At 35.3% G+C, this 14,191-nt stretch overlaps 1 protein-coding gene across 3 annotated transcripts in view; it reads left to right on the top strand.

Annotated features, from left to right (window-relative positions):
• The window catches only part of LOC138716251 (cyclic GMP-AMP phosphodiesterase SMPDL3A), a 1,162,941-nt gene that overhangs the window by 364,860 nt on the left and 783,890 nt on the right, over positions 1–14,191 (top strand). For all 3 annotated transcript variants that reach the window (XM_069849108.1, XM_069849110.1, XM_069849111.1), the window contains exon 2: positions 5,214–5,297. In XM_069849108.1, coding sequence (XP_069705209.1) covers positions 5,234–5,297 — 64 coding nt within the window. In that variant the 5' untranslated portion in view covers positions 5,214–5,233. The remainder of the gene's footprint in view (positions 1–5,213; positions 5,298–14,191) is intronic.

Here is a 14,191-nt window from a genome sequence, read left to right on the forward strand (position 1 = left end):
CTTCTCAATTTTTCGTGAAAATTTCTCCATGCTGCCTAATGAATACACTTGCCTATATTTTGTTGGCTAGTTCATTGACATTGCAAATACATTTGTAATAATTCACGCCCCTACAACTGACGCATTTCCCTCACTGAATATACGACGTCACATGTTGTGTAAATGGATTTATACATTGAATGGCACAGAAATCATAAAACTCTAATGCGACATCAAATATAAATCATTGGTTTATACTGTTTGATTTAACGAAGCTGTATGTAATTCCGGGGTGTGTTTTGTGTTAATATTTTAGGTTAAATTTGGCCGGTAATTATTTATTAATTGAACAAGGTATAAAATTAATGACTATTTCTGTATATTAATATTAACCCCACCCTCGTTTGCATTCGGTGTTTGTTGTTTCGAAATATTTGGATAAAACATTATACACATGCACTAATCACAGCGGCGGTATTATTTAAGAAAACAAGCTGAACTCACTAATTTTAGCTTAAATACATAGCTTCTTACATAATACTGCAACTACGTGTTAATACAACGTATTTTGGTATCTAAAATGAATTAATAAACTTTAATTATATTGCCTTAGTTTACAACTAATAAACAGAGACGGAAAATGATTTCTGCAGCTATTCAACAAAGAGTGTTTCCCAGGAAACAAAATTCGCTGAGGCAAATGCCGTCGGGAATTTACAGTTGTACAACGAACGCCACTGTAGAGGACACAGTGTGTACATTTCCCCCTGGATCGTGCGTGAGAAGATTTTGTGTTGCACAATATGGTCAGATAATGCAGTCTGAACAGATATCATGTTTAGAGCAATAGTATATAGGTGACTTCCATTCATTGCAGTTCAATTTATTTCGTGGCAAAGCAGTACGTAATATAACAGAAAAAAAAATATTTTTTTATATTTGTATTACGAAGAAATCGTACAGATTTTATCGTGCTACATTTTCAGCAATCGACAGTTCCAACACTCACTAAGATAATCCAATAATTAGATATATTACGTAATATTATATATAATTAGGAAGAATTTCTTGCTCAAAACTGAAGTGTTGAATAACCGCTAAGTGGGATGTTACTTGCCCGTGTTACTTTTTGAATAACGTCGTACTAAGTGAAACCTGTTTCCAGACGTACACCTGTTATTAGATAAAGTGTGAAACGAAAATTTTAGAACATGGCTTTCTGATATTGCTGATTAGGAAAGAGAAGCGGCTAATTATATTCATTTTCGAAAGAATTGAAGTTCTAATATTTTGTTTAAGGGGACCGGAATACGACGAAGTGGCTTAAATAAAAAAAAAAAGGCTAATTTATATGGAATGACACTTTAAACTTAATATTCCGAAATATCAGCATTAAACTCTTCTTACAAGTGTACTTTTTAATAGTTTTGTAACTGTATGTAAGCCACTCTTCGGTTGCATCCCTTTTTCTTGACATATTTAACTTCTTTCGGCATTTTTCAAACTTTCAGTATACTTAGTGTGTATCCTTCTTCAAATAGTTACTTAATTTTTTTACCACATATTGCCCTTTGTATTAAATGTAAAATTATGACCTGATTGGGAAAGAAATCTGGCAGAACAAATCATAATTAAGCCTATAAAAATGATATCAAGAAATGCACAGTTAAAAACAGAGGAAAAGCATCATGAGAGTAAAACCAACTTCAATGCTTTATTGGACAGAGAAAGCATTTTATCCGGACAAATGTAATATTGTAAAATTCCTTTTCAAAACGAATACTTACATTTGTTCCGACCAAATTTCTGCACATTTAAATGACAAAGTAACATTATTTCAATCATTTGTTATCATAATACAATATCCTCTTCATTTGACTGACTGTAATGAGAATTAAATCAATGGGTTTTCCAAAACGCGCTATAAAGTGTTTCATATAGACCTCAACAATTTTTTATCTCGGAAAGGAATCAAGAAGGAACAAAGTTTTGTTATCTTTTTTTTTTGTTTGAAATGTCTCAAAGAATAACCCCCTGAAATTAATTACTAGGCTACTTACGATTCATCCTGTATAGGATTATATTTATATTATATTATATTATATTATATTATATTATATTATATTATATTATATTGCATTGTATTGTATTATATTATATTATATTATATTGTATTGTATTGTATTATATTATATTATATTATATTATATTATATTATATTATATTATATTATATTATATTATATTATATTATATTATATTATATTATATTATATTATATTAGGAAAAATTGGAGAATGCTTGGTTTTCAGTTGAAGACCTGCCTTATGCAGAACACTATAAATGAATGAATGAATATTATAATTAGAGCAAGGACTTTGATGGTCTATAAATCATGAAAACATGTTCTAAAACAATTCATTTATAACTTAAAAATCTTTCAAAAATGCCCTTAAAAATGCCCTAAAAATTGATCTTACATAATTGGCTTACTAGGAAGAGAGGTCTTGTACTACTTAATATTTATACTAGTAATTAAATTAAATTCTAGCACCAACATTTAAGTTTATTTAATTTTACATGATAGCACACTTTAATTATTTTACCTGATGTAGTTTCCATCTAGTCCACCACAAGGCCACTCTTATCAGGAATTAGCAGGTATAGAGGAGTCTATATTGAAGGGGTGGTTGGACTGATCCATTACATGGGGTGAACTACGTTAAAATGGCAATATTTGCGTAGAAAAACTATTAAAATATTATACAAAATAATGGGTATTAATGAACAAAATTATGTAAAGAAAATATCAAAGGAAATAAACATTATTTTACATTAATAATGGGAATTTATGGCCAAAATTAAATGAAAATGCCTAAAAAATGACCGAATAAAACAAAAGATGCTCTTATGAGCCGAAATAGGCAAAAATGAAAAAGAAAAATGCCCTAACGAATATGTCTTAAAACACTCAATTTATCACATAACATATAAGTACTAAAGCAGCAATGTTTCTGGCTACTAGAAAAAAGATGCAATTTCATCAAAATTCTAGCCCTAAATATAATTATTATATTGATGATGTTCAGGCAAAAGGGCGTAATTCTCATTTTTTTGCATGTGGCTTCTTTGCTGTAATTAGTGTAATTAGGTAGTTAAATATTAATTAGAAAACGTAAAGATATGTTTTTTTTGACAATTCTGTTTACATTCATTCACATAAACTAACTAATAATAATGTGTTAAAATTTAATTACAACAGTTTCTGAAATTTTTATTTTGTGGGATAAGCCCTTTTACCTGAACGTCATCGATATATTACAGTATATTATATTGTATTGTATGTTTATTACAGAATGAATATAATGTTGCAGTTTATTACAAGTCGACTTGAATATTAACAAAAGAATATTAACATTATGAGAATTAGGTTAGTTTTAAAATTAAACAAAGAAAATATAAGAGATCTTCTGAAATTTTGAGCTCCTTTATATTAATTATTTTTAAATTCACTAGTGAGGACTATCACGTCAGATATTCAAACAAAGAAAGTTCATCCAGAGAACTATATTATATTTTACATATTATATTATATATAGTTTAATTTATAAATGAATATACGAAATGCTTAAATAATAATTAAATGAAACAGGACATTAAACATAATTTTCAAATTTAAATATATTGCTCAAAGTGACCACCCTACATTTTCAAAGATTTTTTGGGACTCAATTCCATGTGCACTCAATGTCATTAACTCTTCCATCTGTATTTTTCATTTACAGCAGTCCTTTTTTTATTACACAAAGATCCCGTATGATTTTGAAGGAACTCGTGTTTTCGGATAACGTGTCGGTTTCTTGTAACCTTTCTTTTTCACTAAGCAGGTCCCAAAATAATAATTCTATGTGCTACAGTCAAAGCCATTTCGTCTCCATTATTTGCCAAACACTAAAGGCTCATTCACAATGAAAATTAAACATAATGTAAGCGTTAACTTAAAAATGTAAACGTTACGATAAAATCAAGAACATTCACGATGGGAACATAAACATAACCGCAAAGATACTTGGTAACCATGGAAACATAACAACAACGCCATTTCCTCATTTTGTCGTATACTTCAGCGCTCCACGATTGTGTACTGTTTGCGAATCATGTAAGCATAAGCATGAAAGTTTGGAGTTTGCTAACTTTCATGTTGTACTGTATTGTATTTATTAACATTCCATGGTATTCATACATTGCTTTACAACTAGAATATGGAACAAGTCAAAAAACGTAATACTATTATAAAGTCTTAGGGCCGTATTCATAGACATTTTTAGCGCGGGCTTCCGGTGGATGATCAGCGTTTTTCGTATTCATAAACCAGTGTTAGCGATAGGATATGATTTGAATTCTGTACTAGTAACCAGTGGATAGCCGGGGCTAGCTTAGTACGCTCGTAGCGCGTGCTGCGAAATGTCTATGAATACCACCCTTAATTTAATAATCACAGTCTAGATGAAATATATACAGACGAGATTTACAATATAGTCTACTAGTACAACACATAGTTTTAGTATCAATTTCATGAAGTGTTATTGAATGTCATGAATTCACCTACAGAATAGAAGGCGTGAGAAATTAGGTACTTCTTTAATTTGGCCCTAAATAATTTTATGTTTTGAGTTTAATTTTTAATATCGATAGGGAGGCTATTAAAAATTTTTACTGCCATATAACGCACTCCTTTTTGATAGCACGATAGACTTGCCGATGGAGTATGAAAGTCATTTTTTGACGTGTATTTATGCTATGAACTGTTGAATTAGTTACAAAGTTTTCACGATTACATACGAGGAAGATTATTAATGAAAAGATATACTGACAAGCCATGGGCATTATTTGTAGTTTTTTGAAAATAATGTCTAACGGCAATGTTAATGTCAGTGTTTATGTAAATCATTGTGAATGATCCCATTTGGTAACCTGGCCGCAAACTTCTGTATTTATGTTACGGTTATGTTTAATTTTCATTGTGAATGGGCCTTTATACTCAGTCACAATAATGTAATGAACACAACAGTCGACCAATACATCCCCAGTCGCCGAAATATGCTCTGAACTGTTGGCGAGATTTTCCGCCACACCTTCCCACAATATTCATGATCCTGTGTGCACGGCTGGTAACTTTCACCGAAACTCCCAAAGAATGACTAACCTCTGTTTGCCTTTTCTTTCTATTTACAGAACTCCCCTGACCATACAAGATGCTGCTTCTGGGCCTAGCTTTCCACTTCTTCCTACTGCTCACCTGTGCAGCTGCGAAGATAGGTGAGTACTGGATAAGATTTCTTTTTCTTATTTTTATACTAGCTGTACCCGTGCGCTCCGCTGCACTTGTTAGAAATAAATCTAAAGTAATTACATAATTACAATAGGACATCTGGTCCAGGGAACATTCGTGTTTGATAGAAGGATAAATCGTTTAATATGTCACTTAATTTAAATTGTATTTAAATAATTAAAATGCGATCATTTTGGTCCAGAGACCACTCATTTAATGCAATGATAATTCCTTTAACATATTTCTTAATTGTTATTACATGCAAATAATGAAAATATGATCATTTTGGTTCAGAGAACATCCGTTTTTGGTGCAATTTGGTCGCATCAAAATTTTACTTGGAATGAAACGTATCGGAAATCATTTTTAAAGAAACTTTTGTTATGCAACATTTTTCACAAAAATTAATAATAAGGGAGATATTTCGATTTATTTAATTCAAGCTGCCTTATAACCTCCCTTTTAAATAAAGTATTTTGAATGCCATATAGCCTAAAATCTAAGTTACAACGAACTTAATTTGTATTTCTATTTTGATATAAATTGGTTCAGCCATTATCGCGTGTAAAGGTAACAAACATCCAGACAGACAGACAGACAGACAGACAGACAGACAGGCAGACAGACATACAAACAAAAATTTCAAAAAAGCGATTTTCGGTTTCAGGATGGTTAATTAAACATGTTAACACTAATTATTTTTGGCAAATCGAAAATTACCAGAAACATTTTGGCTACAGATTTATTATCACTGTAGATTTGTTCGAGTTTGAAGCCGCATACATAATAACTAGTCATATTATTTGAATTGTACGGTACCTAAATTCTACTAGGTTTTCACATCACGATATAGAACTCATTTGCTCTTTAGTACAAAGCTAGGCTTGTAGTACTGTCTTCCAATTTTTACTAGAAATCAAATTCGAAATCAAGGAAGAAACGTTAATTTGAATTTGAAACCTTAATAAAAGATGCACCGAATACAAGAAGCAAATAGATAAGAATGCGGCGGGCTTGGCTCGTATGGGCCTGTTCTTAGGTGTTTAACGTTTTTTTTTTTTTTTTTTTTACAATTATGCCACATTTACAATCTGTCTACAATAGACAATAAGTAAATATTATAAAAGAATATGACATGAGTGGAGATGTTATCCCATTACAACACTCCAAAACAAAAATAACAATGTTTTAAATAGCTGTAGTAAAATGTAATGGAAGGTCAAGAGCACTGGTCCTTTTAAGTCTTCTTATTGTTTGACTATTATCCAGCAAATTTAATGCATGATGACTCGGATGTTGACTTAATCGGTGCAGGTATTTTTTGCTGAACTTAGAGATTTCTTCTTTTCCAGTTGATATATTAAGATCAAGATGAATGACATCATTTCGTACATACCATGGTGCAGTGACAATGGAACGTAAAGTTTTGGACTGATACCTCTGCAGTATTTCAATGTTTGAGTTGCTAGCAGTTCCCCACAGCTGGATGCCGTATGTCCAGATTGGTTTTAGTATGACTTTATAAACAAGAAGTTTATTTTCTAATGACAGTTTTGATTTAGATCCCAATAACCATTAGATTTTTGATGTTTTAAAATTTAATTCTTTACGTTTAGTTTCAATATGTTTACGCCATGTTAAGCGGCGATCTAAATGCATACCTAAGTGTTTAACATCGTCTGCTTCAGGAAGTTCTTTAAGCCGTTTAACGTGGGGTAAGAAATTACACACAACGTTCTCGCTTTTATAAATATGACAATCGAAACATTTTCTAAAACCGCAGCTGTTTCTTGCTAATATATAGCAATCCAAGCTGAACGTGAAATAGATATATAATATATTAAATTCAATTATTGAGCTTAGAACACAATAAAGTATATAACTTGAATAATTTCTAACTATTTTCTGCAATCTGTTCATATCCTTTAACATTTTCTTTACCTTTAATCTAATTGAAACTCCATGGTAACCAAATATTTGTTACGTAAATTGCAAGAGGAGCGCTACCAAACGTCGGTATAATTATTTCTATTCTTCGTATGATATAAGACAGGGGCACCCAATATTTGTACCATGAGGGGCCATTAATTACTCTAGTGATTGACCTCGGGCCACATTACAGTGTACTTAATATTAAAAAAAAAAACGTACGTGTAATTTTTTGTTAATATAACGACAAAACAGACTATAATTATTAATTTATAGAGGTAGAAAATAGTCTATATTTTAGTTTATAGGTGTTAGCAGTCTCACTGACGGAGCTTTTATTTAGAATGGGTGTGTGTACAGTACTGCTACGGGAATGTAGTTCGTGAATAAGTATATCTCAGAGTACTTCAGTTATAATATATATCATGCTATAATGATAATGACCAGAGACAGGAACTTTGGCAGAATGCCTTTTTAATTGTGTTAAATCTATCTTCATTTTGAAAGTAAATCGGCACGAATTATACCTTTGTGATTGAAACGTCACAGTTTTATGTTGCCCTTTTCTGCCTTTTTAAATATAAATGCCTAATTTACAAAATAAATGCTTTTTGCCTTTATTTGTTTATTTATCTATTATTTATTAATTTATTATTAAAAATTGCCTTCAGGTATATTTTAATTAATTTCTATAACCGTTACAATGAAAGTGACTTCACCAAACATATATTCATGTCTTTTAGTCAGTTGATATTCTCTTTGCAACAATGAGTGCTGCCGTTCAAAAATGTATAACAGTAAGCGTTTTAATTATCGCTGGTGTTTATTTGACAAGGCAACAATGAGTGCGGGTCTAACGTTATTTTTAACGGTTATTTTTGTTTCAGTTTTCATTGCGACGTTGTTGTAGCTAGCTAAATATTTCATATCGCAACATATCCGTACAACCAAACACAAGAATGCACTTTCCAAAGCTACTGGGAAGACGATTCTTTTTTTTTTTTTTTGCTTCTAACAGTAATTATTGCACCATCGAGTCGAAAATCTCAATTTTCATTCGACTTACGTAAAGCTTTTCTTGCTGCCGAAATCCCTTTGTGAAAAGTGCAAGGTTGTGAGTCTAGTGCAAGGTTTTTGTAATTGCCTTTTATTGCGTATTTTAGCTATTTATAATGCCTTTTTACCTGTCTATTTTAGCTATTTATAATGCTTTTTTGCCTGCCTAATTTAATGATTCATAATGCCTAAACCCCCCGGTCTCTGATAATGACATACCATGCGAGAAAACGCGATGAGCAAACTGAAAATAATTGGACTTTCATCATCATCATCATCATCATTATTATTATTATTATTATTATTATTATTATTATTATTACTATTATTTTGTTTTTAATATATACGAGTATTTTGAACTTATACACGGTCTTTTTCGTTAGTGAATCTTTGGAATCAAAACAGTTATATTAAACTTATTAAATTTTTGACAAATGAATTAAAATTACTGTGATGTACCGAAGTACGTATGATATTTCCATGCAGGAATTCTGGATTATCATATGATGAAGGATGGCTCGAACGGAGAAAAATTCTCTCCGGCACCGGGACTCGAACCCGGGTTTTCAGCTCTACATGCTGACGCTTTATCCACTAAGCCACATCGGATTCCAGTTCTGATGCCGGATTGAATCCTCTGAATTTAAATTCCACCTCTTAGTTTTCCCTTTGTTGGCCAACCCTCATACACTGTGTCACAGTGAAAAGGGAAAACTAAAAGGTGGAAATTCGAAATTTTCTCGGGCTTCCAGCCAGGTCATAAGTTGGTGATCCACCGACGTTTCCAGGATGTTCATCTTCCTCATCTTCAGGGTTAAGTGATATCTGAGGGGGGGGGGGAATGAAAGAGGGGGGAAGTGGGAGGAGAAACTTTAAAGGTACGTGAAAAAACGTCCTTGCAAGGGGGGGAGTAGGGGCTGTGAAAAACTGAATATGTGAGCTCCAAGCCTCTTGGCCACTTGTCTCACTTCGGGTTTCGCCGCCCCAGTCAAGGAGCGCTAGAAATTTCCAGTGGATAAGCCGAAAATGGACGTAACTGATTAGCCACAGGCCAAGAAGGTCAATAAGAAGAAAAAGAAGGGCACACCTTGCCCCGAAGAATGCGGCGCTCCCTCCGCAGTTGCCCTGAGTGAGGGAGAGAGAATATCTGAGGGGGGAGAGATGTAATTAGTTAATTAATTTAAAGTAATTAGGGAGATTAATGGGGATATGAGTGCAGGTCCGTGGCCCATTTCTTTTAGGGCTCATCCCGACATTTGTCTTAGCGCCTTAGGAAAACCACGGAAAAACCTTAGGCAGGATGAGTTGTCTCAATATCAGAGACTAGCCAGTTGGCTCTTAGGTTGAATGACTCTATGAATCGATGGATATATACTAGCCAATTGGCTCTATGATACTTCCATCGATCAACAAAAGTAGATATTGTTAGGGAGGGATTTTGTTTAGCCCAGTTAAGACAAGGTCATTTTAAAGCGGTTGCACTATCCAAGGAGTCTCATGGAGTTGAGTCGTGGCTACCAAAACCTGGGAGTAACGCCAGCTTCCCTGTCCTCCTGTCTCAATAGTATAGCTAATGGATCTGTCTGGTGTCTACGCCGTAACCTAGGATCATACTGGCCGAGGCCAGATATGAGCGGGTTGGGGTTAGCACGAGCTTCCGCATACAGGTTCCTAGCCAGTCGAGCAATGAACTCGTCTATGGTTGGCAACTCTAGTTCATCATGGAACTTTCTTCTCGAGGCGACTCGGGGGAGATGGGTAATGAGTCGAATCACCTGGTTTTGGACAACTTGGAGTTTACGGATATGGGACACTGCCGCAAACCCCCATGCGGGTGCGGCATAGGTAATGACAGAGCGAATGAGGGCCTTGTACATGGTAAGTCCTACCCTCAGGTTGTCAGGAGTTAAGGCCGCCAGAATGGGATAGTGTCTAACTATCAGCCCGTTGGCCTTACGAAGAAGGGATTGGATGTGATCTCGGATGTTGAGATGAGAGTCCATAATGATCCCTAAATATTTAATTTGGTTCATCCACGGCATTTCTCGTCCGAAAAGTGTGGGTGGTGGTGGTATGTCTTCGAGCCTCGCTCTTAATGAAAAGAGTATGGCCTGACATTTCTCTACATTGACCTTGATTCTCCAGTCGTGGAACCACGGCTGGAGGTGATCTAAGATCGACTGCAATCTACGGGACGCTAATCTATAGGTTTTGCCCATCGCCAAGAGGGCAGTATCGTCTGCATAGATATACAGATGACTATTTTTTAATAGGTACGCAAAACGCGTCCTTGCAAGGGGTTGGGGGCTGTACAAAACTAAATATGTGAGCTCCAAGCCTGTTGGCCACTAGTCTCACTCCGGGTTACGCTGCTCCCCTGAAGGAGCTCTAGAAAATTTTGAAGGGGAAGCCGAAATTGGACGTAACCTCTTAGGTACCACATACGCGATATCTGAGGGTACCTAGCTCCTTAATTTATAGTGCCAGAGGGAGTCAGCCGAGGAGCTGTGCGCCGATTGGCTGTTATTAGTGCGGACCGCGGCGAGAACGTTGCCGACGTGTCGTCTTGCTTTGTGCTTTCCGGCTGAATGACCTTGGGTCTCACGGTGGGCTCGGCGGACGAGTTCGAATTATCACGTCGCCAGGAAAGTTTCAGTAGTTATTTTAAAAGGTGGAACTTAAACTGAGAGGATTCCGTCCGGCATCGGAACTGGAATCCGGTGTGGCTTAGTGAATAAAGCGTCAACACGTAGAGCTGAAAAACCGGGTTCGAGTCCCTGTGCCGGAGAGAATTTTTCTCCGCTCCTCCCAACCTTCATCAAAAATGGTTTCAAGTTCTCTTCGGTTTTGGAACACAAAATTGTGAACACACGCAATATTTTATCACGAGCCGCCGCTGTTCATACACATTTTGAAACATCATAATACTCTGTGCGAATTGTATATAATGAAAAATAGAATATTGTTGCGTGGAAATGTATAAATGATGTACATTTTTGTACACAATTTGAGCCCAGTTTTCATATCCCTGTATCCTATGGAATTTGTATAGTATTAAACCATTGCAATGAACACATAAATATCTGATTGAAACCCATGTTGCTCCTAGTAGTACAATATTATTTCAAGTGAAACAAATTCTACAGAGTAACGCTACAGAAATACAGCTGTACCGCGTCCGGAGTTTCACATTTCTATGCTGAACATTTTACACATAATGCACATTGTATGTGTCACATGTGGATGGCACTAAATCTGCCCTCACATGCTCCATCCCATTCACCACACACGCATACATACACACGCACGCAGTCGTTCACCCAACAAAGCGTAAAACAGCTCTTTCAGAAGCATTGTAGTAATGTAATGCAAAATTCTGCTGGAAGCTCAGTCGGACAAAGACTTGGCAAGGAGATAAGGGACCACCAGCGAGGATCGGGTCACGGGGCTATTGTAGACTTGATGTCCTCCCCCCCTCTCTCCCAAGACAGCTTACCTGCGCCTTAACCTGGTTAATTTAATTTACTGTAATTTCCAGTTTACAAATTAAACTAAGGGTTCTTCCCTGGCTAACTGGTTACTGCATCGCATTTTGACTCTGGATTCTGAGTTAAAACATTGCGATTTCAAGGGGGATTATTTGGAGAACAAATACTTTCGAAGGCATATTGTCATCCCAGTCCATAAAATAGATTCTTCGATAATGACAGATGATTATAAAATGTAACTTCATTGGTTTATTTAATACTAGCCATACTTGTACGCTTCGCTGCAATTATTACAAATAAATATCACTGACTTAAGGAAGGAGGTACACAATTGGCCTGCAAAAATTTAGTGATATTCATTTTTTTATATCTTGGCTACCGTACTATAAAAGCTAAATGAACAGAACTTTTCTTCCTCGTCCCGTCCTGTGATCACTTTGATCACATTTCCGTCCCCTCGCGTATGTAGTACCTAAGAGGTTACGTCCATTTTCGGTTTTCCCCTTCAAAAATTTCTAGAGCTCCTTCAGTGGAGCAGCGTAACCTGGAGTGAGACTAGTGGCCAACAGGCTTGGAGCTCACATATTTAGTTCTTACAGCCCCGAAACCCTTGCAAGGACGCGTTTGCGTACCTTTTAAATGTTGTCCTCCCAATTCTCCTCTTTCAATTCAATTGAAATTTTCATTTTGATAAGTTTATTTTAAAATGTTCAATCAATATGATTTATCTATATTTTGCAAATATTGTTATTTGCTATGACATCTCAACTGGATATTAACGTTTTGGCCTTTTTCGCATCATCAGATAATTTAAAAGGACGAAATCTAAACTTAAATGACTTAGTGTCTTATATGAAATAACACTATTATGTATTAATATTAATACTGATATTAATTAAAATTATTAGTATGTTCAAATTTCATTAGCTTCCAGTAACTGGCTCAGAAATCTGGTAAAATTATAATTTCATGGAACTCCAGTACCGACAAATATTGTCGATATTTGTCTCAGCTGCCAACATACCAGTTACAAAATCACTACCATTTGCAGTATTTGTCAGTATCGAAATTCGAAACGAAGTTGACAAAAGGAAATTCAACCTGCAAACTAGAAAATCGCCACAATCCACTAGCATACATAGTAATGGGGGAAAAATGGTTAGGTTTCACCCTTGGGGTATGAAGTAAGCTGACCCGGACTACACTCTTGATGCCGAGATATTACTGAGAGATACTGTGCGGCACAGTTAATTTTATGCTCATTTCCGTAGCCAATGGAGGTGGCGTCATAGGACGTGGTCACAAATGTTGCATTTATGTTGAAGGCCTGCCTACTAATAACATAGGCATTCGACTGTGACCCATAATGTATTTACAGTAAGCATTTTCATATGTAATCATTTTCTTCACCACGATCCCAGAACAGGTATTTTCTTTTACTTGGTTCTTTAACCACTTACCCGATTAACCCGAGTTAACTCGGGTTGCTAACTTGTGTCAAAATTTATTAACCCGAGTTAACTCGTTTTGAGTCCCATTTTCGCTGCTAAGGATTATATCCCGAATATATACGTTTCCATTCTTTCATTAACCTTTTCCTCATTAGATGGCTACAGAAGTTAGTGATATTGGTATATCTGATGGTGGTTTTTTGTACTTCTTCCTTGCGAGTGGAATTCTATGCTCATATAGCATTCACACACAGTAGTGAGTAGATGCTAGTTAGTTTTGGTGGTTTCAGTTTGTATTTAGTGTTTTTTGTGCTATTTTGTGTAAAGATGGATCAAGTTAGTGATTCCGAAACTTTTGACCAGGAATACTGTATATTCCTGTAGAAGATCAGTAAATGAAACATCGGTATCAGAAGACGAAGTTATAGACCAATAAACAAATGCAGATCAGTTGCTGTCGCGTCTTTTCGACAGTGGTTTGAATAGAAGACATCTGGCACCATTTCTTCTGCACCTCCGAGGTCCCCATTCCCTGAAATTTTAACATTGTTTCTGATAACGATAATTCTCAATTTTTTTAATTATTCTTCAATAATGGCCTCATCAACATTATATTCGAGGAGACGATTCGGCATGCTAATAAGTGGAATGCTGAAAATAATTCGTGGCGGCCTACTACAGACTCTGAAATACGTGTACTTTTGGGCATAGTGATACTGCAGAACATTATTCACAAACCTGAAGAACAGATGTACTGGTGCAAATATTCAATGACTACTACACTATTCTTCCCAAAACGCTCTCATATAGGACAGCAGATACTACTGTCCGGAATGCAATGTGCCACCGTGCGTAATACCCTGCTTTCGAGTCTATCACACGACAAGCAACATTTAACGCCTTGATAACAGCACTGGTATTGTACCTCATAAATTAATCCATAAAAAAAACATAAGT

Source organism: Periplaneta americana, chromosome 16 (assembly GCF_040183065.1).
Source record: "Periplaneta americana isolate PAMFEO1 chromosome 16, P.americana_PAMFEO1_priV1, whole genome shotgun sequence".
Classification (NCBI taxonomy): domain Eukaryota; kingdom Metazoa; phylum Arthropoda; class Insecta; order Blattodea; family Blattidae; genus Periplaneta; species Periplaneta americana.